Genomic DNA, 17,249 nt, shown 5'->3' with positions numbered 1-17,249 from the left:
AGAGGTTAGTAAAAATAAGGATGTATTTCTTCCCCCATCCAAAGTGTATAGCCTTCCTGGATCCCAATGTTCATTGTAGCACTATTTACAATAGCCAGGACATGGAAGCAACCTAAATGTCCACCAACAGAGGAATGAATAAAGAAGATGTGGTACATATATATGATGGAATATTACTCAGCCATATAAAGGAACAAAATTGGGTCATTTGTAGAGACGTGGATGGACCTAGAGGCTGTCACAGAGTGAAGTAAGTCAGAAAGAGAAAAACAAATACCGTATATTAACGTACACATGTGGAATCTAGAAAAATGGTATAGATGAACTTATTTGCAAAGCAGAGAGACACAGATGTGGAGAATAAACGTATGGATACCAATGGGGGGAAGGGAGGGGGTGGGATGGATTGGGAGACTGGGATTGACATATATACAGTACTATGTGTAAAACAGATAACTAATGAGAACAGAATGTATAGCACAGGGACCTTTTAGTGCTCTGTGGTGACCTAAATGGGAAGGAAATACAAGGAAGAGGGGATATATGTATACATGTGGCTGATTCACTTTGCTGTACAGCAGAAACTAACACAATATTGTAAAGTAACTATACTCCAATAAAAGACAAAACAAAACAAAACAAAAACAAAGTATATATAGCCTTCCTGAATTTGATCTATAAAACTCCGTCTGTGGACCCCAAGTTGAGAAGCCCTGAAGCTGGATGCTAGAAAGACTCTTTGGAAGAAATACAGTATGGGTCACATTTTACACATATAAATGATTTTTAAGAGAGCTATCAACATTATATATATCTTACTGTTGATCACAATTAGAAGAATTAGGAATCAACACTAAGCTCAATTTAGAATGTCCAAATTAAGTATATCAATCAAGTGATAAAAGACGAATAGAATTATTCTTATTTTGTCAAGCACATTCTCTGAAAAAAAAATCTGGACTAGTCATGACATCGAATGCCATTTATACTACCTACATAATTATATACGTTAATACCTCAATAATGCCTGATTCTTGTCTTTGCTGGATTTTCTTCCTCCATCTCATCGCTGCAAGTGCTAGTTTTCGTTGCTGTACACTGATTCCAGTCAAAACATCAAGTATGGAACTACTTCCCCATTCATAGTCTTCTTCCTAGAGAATTAGTCCAACAAACTTTTGAGTTCATAGAATATGTCCTCAAAGAATCCACAATCTAATAAGAGTTACAAGCTATACATTCCATTCCTCTAAATACAGAGGATACTAAGTAAGCATCAGTTTATGAGCATGGAGGAAATGTAGATTAATTTGGCTTCATATGAAAGTTAAGTATATCTGGCTTTTAATTAGAAATCAGAAGAATATTGCATACATTTCTAAGAAAGAGATAACTATATCTTAGCAATTGGTAATAGATTATTGGGCTTCACCTACTGTAAGATGAACTTCACAGAAGGACATGGTCTCAAAAGAGGTATGTATTAACAGCTTGATTACCTGTCTACACAGGCGAGATCCCTGAATGATCTTGATTGAAAACGTCAAAAAGTACATGATAGATATTACTGCACTGGTCAGTTAGGAACCAAAATATTTCAAAGAATTAGCTTAACATTTTATGTGCTGGAATCAGTTATTAAGACCTTTACTTTTAAAGAAAAACAACCCTTCACATGAATTTGCATACACACCAGCATGAAGCGCCCAGCAGTCCTGCAAGCTTCAAGGTAGGAGCGATGGAGCACCCACTTCCCAGCTGCCACTGAAGCTAAATACTTCTCGTTTCGAAGTGGATGTCCCACAACAATGTGTGTACAGTTGGGATCAAAGCACTGCTTCTCAATCACTAATCCACCTTGATTAGAAAAAATATAGGTACTTTATTGATTCTTAAATTTTCCTGAGGGAAAATGTACCTCAACTATGCAGAGGAATTATTTATAAACAAAATGTACCAATAAACAAACCCCCTAACATACTTTACATATATTTTTTAATAAAATAATGTTTATTATGAAAATTTAAACTCCAACAGTAGATAAAACAGTAAAATGAACCCCCATACACTGGCTACCTAGGTTCTAAGATTATCAAAATTTCACCATGCTTACTTCAAACTACCCCATTTTTTGCTTAACCATTTTAAAGCAAATACCAGATATCATTTTAATTTATCCCTATGTATTCAGTATGCATCTCTAAAATACATGGAAATTTTCTCATACAGCTACAATGCCATTATCAGATCTAATATAATTAACAAAAATTCTTTGCTCTCTCAATACTAAATCCTTGTTCAAAGGGGGAAACTATTTCTTCTGCTTTTAGTGGAAATAAGGTCAGTAGACCCGCACAGAAGCTTGGGAGGAAAACACTAGGTAAATAGAGATGAAGAAGGTGGGAGCTGAACCCTTTTTTCAGATATGTATTATGAAGTCTGACTTTGAGGACAGAAGAAGGCATAAGTAAATGTAAGCTTATGTAAAGCATGGCTTTTGATTACACTTTAGAGGTTAGGCAGAGTATCAAGAACTTTCTAAGATTTCAACAAAACAATGGAACTCCACTCATGCTTTACAGATGACTCTAATAATAGCAACAAGACTTTTTGAGCACTTACTATATACATGCCAGGGACTGTTGAAAGTTGAAAGTATTAACTCATTTAATCCTCACAACTCTATGAACATACTATTGTTATGTGCAATTTACACATGAGGACACAGGTACAGAGTAACTCACGCAGAATCACAGTGACAAAAGAACAATAGGTAAAAATTCCATTACTAATATCAATATCTAACTCTATATAACAAATTTATTCTGTGACCAACAGAATAGTTCTCCACATCCTTAAAAGGATAGCACTAAATGACATTTAATCTTTTCTTGATGATTCAGGGCCACTATTAAAAACAACCATTATTTCTTAATGTTTTCTCTAGGTCAAGTTGTCATATTAAGTTCTTTCCAGTAATGTTCTTAACTCTATAGGGCTGCTTTGTTCAATACAGTAGCCACTAGCCACATGTGGCTACTGAACACCTGAAGCACAGCCAGTCCAAGTTGAGATGTGCTGTACGTGTAAAATATATCCCAGATTTCAAAGACTTTGTAAGAAAAAAAGGTAAATTATCTCACTGATATTTTATACTAATTACACATTGAATATAATATTTTGCATATACTAGGTTAAATAAAATATATATTTAAAATTAATTTCACCTCTTTCTTTCCACTCTTTAAAATGTAGCTCCTAGAAAGTTTACCTTCCTAGTATGCTGCTTTCAGAATGGTGTCAGATGGAGAGCCTGACAACTAGTGGAATAAGAATGTCACATGAGGAGGAGCTCCTGTCTGGATGTCACTGTACCTTCAAATTCATAAAAATGTAGTTTTAATCATATTTTAAGTCTATAATTCCATTGATTTTGTCCAAGGTTTCAACAATGAACAAATGCTCAAAGCAGCATAAGATTCTTAAACCTTAATGGTTGGTTTCAATTTAAATCTTTAAATCCTATGACCCAGTGACTTTAGATTTAGATTAGAGCTTTATAAAATCAAAGTTATACTGGTGACTCAGTGTATGGCCTGAGGCAAGTTACCCATCTTTTTAATCTCAATTTCCACAGCTTACAAATGATATCAATAATTAGCTACATTTGACTTCCAAGTAAGGTTACTATATGGGACATTTTTGACCTAAGTAAAATACTTGTACCTAGTTTTTCAATCAGATGACAATAATCAATACGTTCTTGAGGATTCAGAGATGACAACTGAAATATGTACTGTTTTTTTAAGTCTTCATGAGTCTCCTCTATCGTTATAATCTGGAATGGAAGAGTTTATTTTAGAAAAAATTAACATTAAAAAAGTTATCAGGCCTATGGTTCTTTTATAGTGACATTTTACTTAGTCTTCTGAGTTATCAAATATAGAAATAATAATAGAGTGCAAAGAAATGCAGTTTTCAACATTCGATGAACCCTTGATATTGATATCAATAAATTCTGAATGCAGCATAAGAGCAATATCCAAAAGCCTTATCACCAAACTAAGGATAAACGAACCTTTTCTCTAGGGTGTGGAGCCACAGGTGGGTTGGCTAGGGGGAAGGCAATACTGGGGGCTTGAGGCGTAGGGATCAGGTGGCTGTCTTTTATTGGAGTTTCCAGTTCTTCAGAGATCGGGTGTTTTGGGGCTTCAGTCACACATATGTTCTCAGGATCACAGACAGCTGAGGGCAATAAAATGCTGCAGTGTGATGTTATCCAAATACGACTAAGAACAAAGTCTGGGAAATATTCTCATCTGTCTTAGCCAAGATGAAATTAAACACAAATTCTGGAATGTAAAAAGTACATGCAAAAAAAGTAACCTATTTCTAGAGCTTATAATTAAATGCAATTAGTTAGCTTTAAAAGGGCAAATGGCTTCTCTGTGGGTTTGCCTAACCCTTTCTTTAAGTACCACGCTCTCACCAGTAAAATGTAAACAAAATTTTAAAAGTGAGAGCAATTCTACACCTGAAGAAAATCAGAAGCAGACATAAATCTACATATCTAGTATAGAGATATAATCATGTGAAAGAGAAAGGGGGGGAAAATGACCAATGATGAGAGATGGGAAGTATTTTGTTTTCAAGGTAAAGTCCAAGGAAGTTGGATAAGGAATCCAGAAAGAAACACATACAACTCCAAATGTAGGTATGTGCTGGGTGGAATTCAGAAGACTTAAATGTAACTAAGATGACTGGAAGAAAAACCAAGCATTAACTACACAACGCAAAAAGGACTGGAAAAATGTACAGGGAAAAAAATGCCTAACCCTAAATTTCCAAATTTAAGAATCAAAATATATTTTTCAATTTACTGATAAATTACCTCAATTTATAATTATTCTTCTTACTTCTTAAAGTTTAATCCCAAATCTAAGGTTTGGGTTTAAACTTAAAACATCTAGTGAGTTTTTCATTTGCATGTACAATTCAGAGAACCACAGTAACCACAGGTGCGTATCTGTTTATTGTCAAGAGGTCAACATGTACCTAATACAAACAACTAAATAGATTTCTTTCTCATTACCCTGTTCAGCAGTTTCTGAATCATGTAAAGGCTCCTGGAAAGGAGAATCCTCCAATTTTTTAACATCAGCCTGAAGCTCAGAGTATTGTGTGGGACAACTAGGCCACTGCAAATTGCTGGCAAGTCTTGCTCTCTCTTCCCTGGCTGTAGGGTCATCCCAAATGATCTGTTCATTTTGGGAGGGCTCTGTGTTGACATCAGGTACTGTTTGACGAGACTGCCTAAGGAATAAAAGTCACAATTTTAGTAATGGATAGCCATAACAAAATCCCACTCATAAATTCTGTAAGTCTTGTAAATTGGTGGTTCACCTTTATATGTCCACCATCTAGCACATAGTAAGCACTTGAAAATACTTATTGAATAAGTGAACTTCGGGAAATTTTTTATTTTTAAAATGTTTCTTCCAGAAACTTATCTGTTTTACCTAGAAAATGAAACACATATTTTGACTGAATGTCCATATATTTAAAACTTCAAAGGGGGAGTTTACTGTCAAGAAATTTTAAAAAATTCTAAATGATTACTGCTTTTAAAAAGGGATTTCTCTTAATTATATAGGCTTAGGGTAACGTGGTAATGTTTAGAAACCTGGTTACTTTGTTGACCAGTCAATAGTTGTATTTTTATCACTGGAAATAGTAAGAACTATAATTACACAGGAAGTGTACTATCTACAGGCTGCCTTAGAAGCAGGTCCTTTTGGCTACTGGTAACCGAACCTCCCAGAGTCTAGGTAGAACAGCCTTACAGTGAACTAGGGTGAAACATATTTTTATGGTATAACTGTAACAATTCCACTGGAAAGTAAATAGAATTCCAATATCTTCCTTCACTGTGTATACTGAATATTTCAATTCCATATATATATGGAATCTTAGTAAAAATAATTTGCCAAAGCTGATGGTACTCCCAAAGTGTTCATTTGCCTCAAATACGAGGAAGATGGCCTTTTATTCTCAGAGCTTATTTATTTACTCTGAATTTGACACAAGATTTAGGCCCTCTAAAATGATAAAACATGATCTGGTCTATTAAACAAACAACCATTTTTGCTCAGTACTCAGATAAAAGAAATAGCCTCATGAAATATACAGTTAATGTAGATAAATGCACAGTTAAATTAATTCAAGATGTAAGTACCATAATTCATCAATTAGAGATTTTTCTATCAAGGAAAAGATGAACTTATTCTACTGAACTTAAGTCACATCACACTAAGATCTGTAATCACCTTCCCTAGAAGACAGATTTATAAAGAGAATACAAAACACATGTAGTTCCAATAAGAAGTAACTGCTTAAATATATATATACGCATATATATATGCACTTACTGTTTAATACCAATATTATTTAATTCTAATATTAAGAACTGAGGGGACTATCCATTGAATCCATTTCAAACAAGGCAAACTGGATCTTAAAATCATTTCTTTCTCAGGGGAGGTAATAAAATGTATTAATCATGCCTCACAGGAAGCAGTTGCTCCGTATGGAATTAACCTCTGCTTCCTGTCCCCAAGTAAGAATTCTAGAACTGCCTGGAACAAGAGAAGGAAGAAGGAAAAGTTAGGAAGGAAGGGAGGAAGGAAAAGCTATTCTGTCACCAGCGACAGGTACAGACCTCAGTGCCTCTAGGACTCTACTTCGTCCGCTGCGGGCAGAGCGAGCGCTGTCAGGGGTTGAAGAGGCACTGTTACAACCACTTCTTGAAAGGGAAGTCCTCTGCCCTTGGGGTTTCACTAGTGAAGTTGCAGACATTATCTCCTGCAGCTGCTTTTGAAAGTTCTCTCTCATCTCCAAGGTCTGTGTCAGAGCTTGAAACAAACACAAATACACCAATCAAGGGAAGTTTCTCCTTTCTATCACACCCTATTCACATTAACTATTTTGTCTAGATTTGGTTGAACATAAATTTATTAACTTGACATTTATCAGATACTTACTATAGGCTATAGTAATGTACTAAGACTATGAATCCTGCAGAACATAAAGGCAACCCTTACTACAAGGACTGTAGAGGAAATAATCAGGAAGTCCTTTGCAGACACTGTGCTAAGACCCACAGTCGTCATCCTTTTGTAGAGCTCCCTGCCTGCTTCTGACCCTCTCATGTTCTGTACTACACCAAGGTACATTACAGTCATTTATGATTTTCCCCTATGGTCCTCAAAAACACAGACCACAACATACTTATCTTTGGTTTCCTTGTAGACTAAACATTGAAGTAGGTACTAAATAAAGATTTTTGGAATGAACAGAGTGGGACTAACTAAACAGGTAAATCATAGACAGGGAAAGCTATGGTAGGGTGAGAAAAATAGAAAATATTAATCCATTAAAAAGAGGACACCTATAGATATAAGGTTATTCAATGCTGTACTCTTTATAACAGCAAGAAATTAGAAATAAACTACATTCCCATCAACATAGAACTGGTTAAATAAAGTGGGCCATTCATACTGTGAATACTATACAGTTGCCAAAAAAAGGGAAAATGACTGAAAAAGATCCTATGTACTAATAAAGACACTCCACAGGTAGAACTGCTAAATAAAAAGATCAGGATCAAAGCATAAAACAGAATATACAATAGTCAGTATTTACGCATTTTTTTAAAAGTGGGGAAGGAGAAAACTTATTTATTTATTTTTGGCTGTGTTGGGCCTTCGTTGCTGCGCACGGGCTTTCTCTAGTTGTGGCGAGCGGGGGCTACTCTTTGTTGCGGTGCACGGGCTTCTCATTGCGGTGGCTTCCCTTGTTGCGGAGCACGGGCTCTAGGTGCACAGGCTTCAGTAGCTGTGGCACACAGGCTTAGCTGCTCTGCGGCATGTGGGATCTTCCTGGACCAGGCTCGAACCCATGTCCCTTGCATTAGCAGGTGGATTCTTAACCACTGCACCACCAGGGAAGTCCCAGAAAACATGTTTGATTGTATGCATGAAACAGCTCTAGAAGGCTCCATAAGAAAATAACATCAGAAGGGTGGGAGAAACTTTTCACACCTCCTTCTGTACCTTTAAAACCATGTGAATTTATGTTAAAATATATTGTGCACATAATAAAACTTTTTGAAAGTCACTGAAAGGAACTGAACCAAAGGACAAATGTTTAAAAAATTACCAACTCCACCTACCTTTAATAGAATAGGGCTGTGTCACACTAACTCTGTAAAATACCTAGTTCCACACATTTCACAGGTTTCACACTAAAATCACTTAAAGCTTTGTTAACTATTACTTAATGATTGGCATGGAACCTCAATTCAGTCCTCAAATATATGCTTTACTTGTATTCAGCAACATAGAAAAAAACTTTTATTTGTCCATCTGATGCAAAGGAAGCATTCCATATTAAAGATACATATTTATAAATTTGTTTTGTTTGTAATTTAAAATATTTTACCTCCTTTAGAGTCATTCCTGCCATTTCCATTTGATGTTGCTGGTTCTTTATTACTGGTAGTCATACTGTCTATATCATTTTCTTCTACAGGCAAATGATCTGGCTATTGAAGGAGAAAAATTACCATTTCTCAAACCAAGCCCAGTATAAGGTTTCATAGCAGTATATGATTGTACATTCAGCTTAAAGAGGGGGTAAATGTATCATCGATATCATCTACCTCATCATCCTTCGTTGTCAAATCAGCTGGGAGTAGTCGGTTATTACAAAGTCTGCCATCTTGCACTGCACTGATATCCAAGCTCATTTTGGGATTATAAGTATGTGGATAAAGAGATTCAGGAAGATGTTTATACTCTTGGGCACACTGCAATACAATGGTGTGCTTTAAAACAGGACTGAAAAAAAATCTTAGCAAATAAATGATGTTAAGTAGAATAAAGACAGCCAATACATTATGTTCTAAGATGGCAAGAGTCCACAAAATTAAAGTTTTGAAAAGTAGTTGACACTTAAAAATTCCATCAAATGACAAATTGTCCTCACTTTTTAAATGTCATGTCCACTAAAGTATAAAATCTTATCCTATTTCTATGCTTTTGCCAAGGTATCTATCACATTCCAGGCAAAACCCAGAAAGAAAAGGAAAGGGAAGAAGAGGAAAGAAAAGAAGCTGTATTGGCATGCTAAATTAATTCTCCTCAAATTATTATAAAATTTTCTTTCATACCATTTTTAATTAGCAAAAAGAATCAGAGAATCTGAAAGAGTACCCATTAAAGACTCGTTAAGCATTTAAGGATTAAAGATCTTAATTTTTTGATGCCAAAGATATGAAATGTGTAATTAACTAAGGTTATCGAACTTGTTTACATACAAAGAAATGGGTTTGTGCCTTGAAATACTGTTTACATGCATTTTCATTTAATAGGGAGGGGAGGGAAAAAAGTATGGCTTACTTCTAAAAGCCAGTGCTCTGAAACAATGTGTATTCCTCTTTCTTTTACAGATTTATACTCCCGATTAGTGTCATTTGGTCTCCCTTGATAAATGAAATGAGTCACTGTCTCATCAAAACTCCACCTGAAACAAGCAAACACACAAAAAAATTAATATCTGAGAGAAATAACTACATTTGTTTAAGATGATCATTACTGTCTATAAACAGAATACTCTGACCTTCTCAAAACTTTCAAGAACCAGAGTAAGCAAAAAACATTAAATGACAGGCTCCACTTTCATTGTCAAATTTTATACATATATCTCTAGGTATATAAATGCAGAGACATATTTAGAAGGATATTCTTGAAAATATTACTTTCCTTTGTATACTTTTCTAAATTTTCAATTTTCTTTTATAATATCATTTTATAAAGGTGATATAACAATAAAAGTATTTTCAAGTTAATGAAATGGCAAAGCATCCAATCTGTCTTCCAGTTGTTGGCAGTCACTATTCACTGTACATTTGCTCTGTGCCCCATAACACACTGTGTACTTTACATAGCATTATTTCATCCATTCCTCACAACAATCCTAAAACAATGTATTATTTTACTCATTTAACAGATAAGAAAACTGAAGGGCATGGTTAAAGTAACCTGTTCAAGGATATTCAGTGAATAAGAGGTAGAGCCAGTTTTGACTTCAAAACTCACACTCTTAGCTATTACATTATGCTCCTGATTTCTTTCCATTTAATATTTTCTTGATTATTTTAGGAAAATAATCTAAAAAAGTAAAATATGTCATCCTTCAAAAGATCAAGTAAAAACTAAGGAGGAAATAAAAATTGTAATTCTAAATGTAATCACCAAAATAAAGGGAGGTTTCTCTTTATGGATACCTAACATACTTCCCATTTCCTAATTAAGAAATATCTCTGAACGCTTTTTTTTTTTTTGCCACGTCGCTCGGCTTGTGGGATCTCAGTTCCCCGACCAGGGACTGAATCCTGGCCACAGCAGTGAACGCCCAGAATCCTAACCACTAGACCACCAGGGAACTCCTATTTCTGAACTTTTTAAATAGCCAAGTTAAACAAATTAAGAAGGAATGTTCCCTCCTAAATTATATTATAAACATTCTATTTCTCTGTCCATGTGTCCTTAAAAATAATAGTGAAAAACCCCCTGCTAATTGAATTGCCAGTCTTTCTAATAATTGTTTCTATTTCTGCTGTGAGGTAAAACAGTAAAATGTAAATAAATTATCAAGATAATTAAAAAAAAAAAAGGAATATCTTTTGCCTGAATCATCTTGGTTTACTACTATCCGACTCCACTGTGATAATACAAAAACTGTGCCTTTTAGTCCTTCAAGAACAGACCATCAATGGTTGTAGACAGTAGATGGAGATAGATCAGGAGTTGGCAAATTTTTTTTCTTTCTTTCTTTCCTTTTTTCTTGGCTGCACTGCATAGCATGCAGGATCCTAGTTCCCCGACCAGGGATGGAACCTGTACCCCCAGTAGTGGAAGCGCAGTCTTAACCACTAGACCACCAAGGAATTCCCAGGACTGGCATTTTAAATCTTATAGAAACACAAGTCCTATATGTTCCTTTTAAATCTTACATCAAGTCCACATCCAAATGGAATACTGAAGGAAGCATTCAATTTTGACAAATATGAATACTCTCATAGGGGCTATTGTGAGCATGAAATGAGATAATACTTGCCTCATACTAAGCCCTCAGCAACTAGTAATAGGTAATATAAATATAATAGTAATTATATAATATTAGACAATTACATAATAATTATTATAGAATAATATGTCTATAAAATAGACAATACAAATAATAGTTATAATAAGTAAGAAACCTTTACCCTTCGACAACAGATGAATTAAACACTAAGGTGCTTACAACTATCACAGACCCATTTTATTTTTACATTCTCCTGATCTAATTTCTTTATCAAAAAGAAAGATAACTGAAATGACTTACCAAAGGGAAAGATAAAGCTAATCATGTTCCTCAAACTGTTTGTTACTTGTAAAACCAATCATTGTGCTATCTATGAATGGCTGAAAACAGGTGATCAAGAAAGCAAGCACCACTGACAATGGAGGAATACAGTCAATTCAGGATTGGCCGGAATAGGCAAGGGTCTCTCATTCCCTGATACTGATGCCATTTATGCTAGAGACCTGTCTCTAGTTTGGCTGTCAGGTTGAGAGTGGATCTGATAAACTATGCCTCCAAAGTAGTAAAAATGATAGAAATTCAAACATCCTCAAAAAGACACTTTTAATTCAGGAGTGCTGCAGTACTTAGTACTACTTACAGAAAGGTTCTAATTTGAAAATCACTAAGAAACATGCTTAATGTCAGACCTAAATGTATTACTAGACTATAAACTCCTTGAAGACAAGGATTTTTTTCTAGATTATACTCATTCATGGATCCCAAGTTTTTAGAATAGTGAGTGGCACAAAATAAGTTCTCATATATTTGTTAAACATGCCCTAAAAACATACTTGTAAGAGTGAATTGATATGGGAGAGAATATTTTAAAAGGATGTGCTAAATTAAAAATCAACTGGAGAGATTTTGTAGATAATATGACAAACTAAAAGTCAAAATAATGTTTTTTTGTAGATGCTCACAACAGTTTTAGGTTTCCCTATAAATTTAGGCCGTACCACCAAACAGAAAGATGAACCAACTACCTGTAGTCTGCACCTAGAGAGGCTGCAATCCCATTTAGTTCACTCTGCTTCTTACTGAGTTTTTTACTAACACATACCACTACCTTGTGAAGTGGCTTTGGAGCTTCTTCCTGCCCATGGAAAATAAAAGAAACAGATCAACGATTATTGTTTTAAGTGTTTTTTATCTAAAACTTCCTTATAATGAGAGATTTGATTCTACCTTTTCTGACCGGGCATCTTTCAGTTGAGGGCTGGCAGAAAGAGCGACAGTATTTCGAGAGCTATTTGCCAAAGCAAGTTTCAAGTTTCTGACAATGACTTCTGAGAGTGGTGTACTCAGTTTCCTTTTCTGCTGGCTGGGACCTCCTGGAGTTTCCAAGGCTGCAAGTGCATCCTGTATGTATGGAGGGGGAGAGGGAGAAAGGAAGAGAGGAAAAGGAGAAGAAAAGGAGAGAGAAAGGAAGAAGAGGGGAGAGAAGGGAAGAGAGAGAGGTAAACAGAAAAAGGAAAGAGGGAGAAAAAAGAGGTAAAGAGAGAAAGGGAATAATCCTCAATATTAACTGGATTATAGTTTTAACCTCCTCCAGTTTTCCTCTAAACAACAATAAAAAGACTGAACTAGTATCTATTATGAAGAAAAGAAATTTCATACTGTCCAGCAAATTAGTTCAAAGAGACTGACAAGTTTACATTTTCAGCAGCACTTACCACATTTGTCTGATCTTAGAGTTGAAGTTGGTTAAAATTAATGATACCAAAAAACAAAATAAACGAACAAGTAAACAAACAAAACATACAGACGGAAACAAGTAAGCAAGGATGGATATAAACAAGACATGAACTATAAAGAAGGTTAAAAAGTTAGATTGAGCTGAGAATTGTGAAAAATCTTCAAAGGTACAAAATGTATTCCTGTTCCCAAGCCACCCACAATTCCCTCGTGAGCAGAGGCCACTGCTGTCCAGGGCTTGTGCTCATTCTCTTTCCCATCTACATAGTATTCCATGTATACAGCAGAAAGTATTTAACCAGTGCTCAACTGATGAATATTTAGATTAACAATCTTTTGCCAGTATAAAAATGTAGTGAATAACCTTGTACACACACACAAGAGTAAAGGGAACCATTTAAGCAAAATGTGCGCACCAACACTTACATTCTCATGAGCAAAGCATTAGTGTTTCCCAACATGCTTGACAGCACAGTGGGTAATCAGATTTTTCTTTTTTGCCAATCTGATAGGTTAAAAAATATATTTGCATGCTTTAATTTTCCATGCTCTTATACTGAATGAGATTAAACATCTTCATGCATGTATAATTTTCCATCCTCTTATACTGAATGGGATTAAACATCTTCATGCATGTATAATATTTCTATTCAATTTTTTGTGACAGATATCCCTTCCTATCCTTCGCTTATTTTCCCATTAGGTTATTAGTCTTTTTAAAATATCCATTTGCCTAAATATATCTGTATATATTTTTATGCACATATATACCCACTATGATATGCACATATTTGTTCCCAATTTGTCATTTGTCAAATTTTTGCCATGGAGAATTTTTTTTTAAACAAATACTTTTATTGCATATTTATGAAATCTGCATAGTTGAATGTAGAGAATTTTTTAATGCTGTCAAATTCATATGAATCTTTTATTTCTTTTGGTATTATGTTATAGTTAGAAAGACCTTCCTCACAATGGAATTATTTAAAAACAACTCACGCTCATGGCCTGTTCTAGTATTTTTATGCCTTCCTTTCTTGTACTTAAGTATCGGATCCTCTGAAATTCATTCTGATGTAAGGTTTGAGGTTTTATCCTAACTGTTTTCTCAGATGGCTACCCAGTGGTCTGATTTGAATGTCCCCTTAATCATATAATGCATTCTTCTATCTATGGGGTGTAATCTTCTGCATTGATTTGATTATTCATGTAACAATAACACATTGCTTCAATTACTGAAGCTCTATAAGATGTTTTAATAATTAGTAGGGCTAGTGCCTTCCCTTAATTATTCTTTTCAGAATTTTTGTACTATTTTTGCTTACAGTTTTAATAGGATCTATATTATCTTTTTAGATCTTTAGGATGTTTAATCTTTTTTTTGAGAACATGGTAAGGCTTTCTATTTGCAAAAGTTTCTTTTTGTTTTTTGTTTTTAATTTCTCTGCAGCATTTAAAATAATTCTTCATATACAAAAGAAATCAGAGCTCCCACACCATGTCTACCCGCCTTCTGAACCTATGCCATGAGCACTGCTTTCCTTCTGGTACTTTCCCCCACTTAAACATTAGATCCCAACCCCTCTCACTAATTCTCCCCTCTCATCTGCACCATCAACTGGATCTCTACTGATCCATCACATTGGCATACAGTTATTTCTTCCATTATAAAAACAAAACAACCTTCTTTTGATCATACTTTGCCCTATAGCTAGCACCCCATTTCTTGACTCCCCTTTACAGTAAGACTCCTCAAACGCATAGTTTATAGTCAATGTCCCGAACTCTTCCCACATTCCTGTAGGAACCCACTTGCTTCCACCTCCACAATGTCACAATAACCCTTATTGTTAAGATCACCAGCGTCCACAATGCCAAATCCCGTGGTCAACTTTCTATTCTCACCTTTGTTGATCTTTCAGCAGCATCTGACATAGTGAACTACTCCTTCCTTGATACTTTCTTACTTGGCCTCTAAGACAATCTCTAGGCTTTCTCTTCCCTCACTGGTGGCGCCTTTGCTGTTTCCTTCTCTAAATGTGAGCCCCTGTGGGTGTTCCTTAGACCCTTTCTCTTTTCTTCTTCTGCTCTCTTGGCATCTCTTCTCATATGGCTTTAAATATTACCTACAAACTCGGATCTCCAAATTTCTTTCTCTAGCCCAGACCACTCACCATTCCTCAAACTCCAGGCTTTATGTGTAACTGCCTATCTGACAAAAGTACTTGGATGTCTAACAGGCATCTCAAACTTTATGTGCCCAAAACACGAGCTCTTGATCTTCAGGCTCCAATCCCAAAGCATTCTATTCAACTCAGTTGACTGGCAGCTCCATTTTTCTAATCTCAGACCAAAATTCAGAGAAGCCAAATTCTAAACATTTAAAAACTCACCATGTATTAGGGAAAATTGATTGAGAATGATCAATATCTAGACATATCCTTGTAAAACTATTAGACTTTAAAAATAAAAGAAAAATCCACATGGCTTTCAGGCAAAAGGAAATAATTTACAAAGACAACATAATTAGATTGGCATTACAATTTTCGAAAACAACATACATAAAAGCAAGGTAGGGCTTCCCTGGTGGCACAGTGGTTGAGAGTCCGCCTGCCGATGAAGGGGACACGGGTTCGTGCCCCGGTCTGGGAAGATCCCACATGCTGCGGAGCGGCTGGGCCCGTGAGCCATGGCCGCTGAGCCTGCGCGTCCGGAGCCTGTGCTCCGCAACGGGAGAGGCCACAACAGTGAGAGGTCGCATACCACAAAAAAAAAAAAAAAAAAAAAAAAAGCAAGGTAGCAGTGGACCAGCATTTTCAGGAAACTCAAGGGGAAAAAAAAAAAAGCAAACCAGTGCATCTGAACAATTTGTTGAAGATCAAGGCCTTAGTAAAAGTTTTAAAGGTGCAGAACTTCATTCCTACCAAAAGAGGACAGGGAAGCTTCACAAAGGACAGACAGTGAGCATTTCATATATTTAAATGCAGAGTTAAGGTTAAAACAAGGGTGAGGTCCATGGGTTGAAGAATATATAAACATTTTATTTTCTGACAAAGTAGACAAATCTAACTAAAAATAGTGGAAGAGAGAAAAGGTGGAAACAGAATAAGATCATTGACTGCAATAGAAGCAGTAAGCAGGGGATCTAGACATAATTTAAAACTGTCATATAAAAGGTTAAGAAGGGGGATTAAGAACACTATAAGAAACCATGAGGATAAAACAAACACTTTCCTAAATACCAAAAGGAAAAAAAAACCACAAAGAGGACACAGTAAGTGAAGAAACATATAATAAAAATATATAAAACATAATCACAAAGCAATGACAATATAATATATGACAGAAATGAGACCAAATACAATATAAGTCATATTAAATGTGAATGCGCTTAACCTGCCTAACTGAAACATTTTCAAAATGGCTCAAAAAGCAAACCCAACTCTATGCTGTATACAGGAGACCCACTTAAAACACAGCAATCCAAAAAGGCTAAAAATGAAGGAATGCACAGATTTATAAGGGAAATGAAAACAGTAAGAGAGAAGCGATTGAAATCCTGATACCAAAGTATACTTCAAGCCAAAAGCATTAAATGAGACAAAGGACACATTCCTACTTACATAACAGTTATGAATAGCTATGCACTAAGTAATACTGCAATTATCTATTCAAAACAAAAACCACATCAGATGCAGGGAGAAATTAAAAACACACCAATATTAGGAAACTTGAAAATACCACTTAGTATAAGAAGAGTTAAATGAACAAAAAATAGTAAAGGATATAAAAGATCTAAACAATATAATCAGTATGTCAGACTTTTATCTATAGAGAGAAAACCCTGATAAAGAATATATCTTCTTATCAAAGAATGTTCTCAAAAATCAAAGAATGTTCTCAAAAACTGCTCATATATCAGGGTACAAAGAAAAGATCAGTAAGTTCTGTGAAGTAGAAATATTACAAACAAAAGTCTGATCACAATGCAATAAAACTAGAAGTTAAAAATGAAACAAACAAAATTCTTCCATCTGGAAATTAATGAAAACTCTACATATCTGAGTAAAAGGTTATGTGAGTATTCCTTATACTATTTTTATTTTGCAACTTCTTGTGAGTTAGGAATTATTTCCAAGTATAATATTAAAAAAAAAAACTTATAATACTTCTTTGGCAAGGATGGGGAAACTGGGTGCTCAATACACTATTGGTGGGAGTATAAACTGGTACAACCATTTGGACAGCCTGTCAGTCTCTACTGAAGGTGAAAGATGACCCAGCAATTTCACTTCTAGGTATATACCAAAAAGCAAAGCATGTATACATATTCCAAGAGACATGCACAAGAATGTTCATAGTAG

At 35.2% G+C, this 17,249-nt stretch overlaps 1 protein-coding gene across 6 annotated transcripts in view; it reads right to left on the bottom strand.

Annotated features, from left to right (window-relative positions):
- The window catches only part of TOPBP1 (DNA topoisomerase II binding protein 1), a 77,677-nt gene that overhangs the window by 13,485 nt on the left and 46,943 nt on the right, over positions 1 to 17,249 (bottom strand). For 4 of the 6 annotated variants that reach the window (XM_089911131.1, XM_089911130.1, XM_089911132.1 and 1 more), the window contains 11 exons: positions 12,376 to 12,549; positions 12,174 to 12,283; positions 9,459 to 9,582; positions 8,720 to 8,866; positions 8,500 to 8,602; positions 6,719 to 6,911; positions 5,093 to 5,313; positions 4,079 to 4,245; positions 3,727 to 3,838; positions 1,694 to 1,857; positions 1,017 to 1,154 (listed from right to left, as the gene is read on the bottom strand). In XM_089911131.1, the coding sequence (XP_089767257.1) occupies positions 1,017 to 1,154; positions 1,694 to 1,857; positions 3,727 to 3,838; positions 4,079 to 4,245; positions 5,093 to 5,313; positions 6,719 to 6,911; positions 8,500 to 8,602; positions 8,720 to 8,866; positions 9,459 to 9,582; positions 12,174 to 12,283; positions 12,376 to 12,549 (1,653 nt within the window). Of the gene's footprint in view, positions 1 to 1,016; positions 1,155 to 1,693; positions 1,858 to 3,227; positions 3,376 to 3,726; positions 3,839 to 4,078; positions 4,246 to 5,092; positions 5,314 to 6,718; positions 6,912 to 8,499; positions 8,603 to 8,719; positions 8,867 to 9,458; positions 9,583 to 12,173; positions 12,284 to 12,375; positions 12,550 to 17,249 lie in introns of those variants that run through there. The other 2 variants (XR_016393141.1, XM_089911133.1) reach the window with 2 other exon arrangements.

Source organism: Delphinapterus leucas, chromosome 4 (genome assembly GCF_059928025.1).
Source record: "Delphinapterus leucas isolate spDelLeu-1000000601 "Yukka" chromosome 4, BTC_Dleu_Yukka2, whole genome shotgun sequence".
Taxonomy (NCBI): domain Eukaryota; kingdom Metazoa; phylum Chordata; class Mammalia; order Artiodactyla; family Monodontidae; genus Delphinapterus; species Delphinapterus leucas.
The sequence above is the reverse complement of the archived record's forward strand: the minus strand, read 5'-3'. Positions and strand labels throughout refer to the sequence as shown.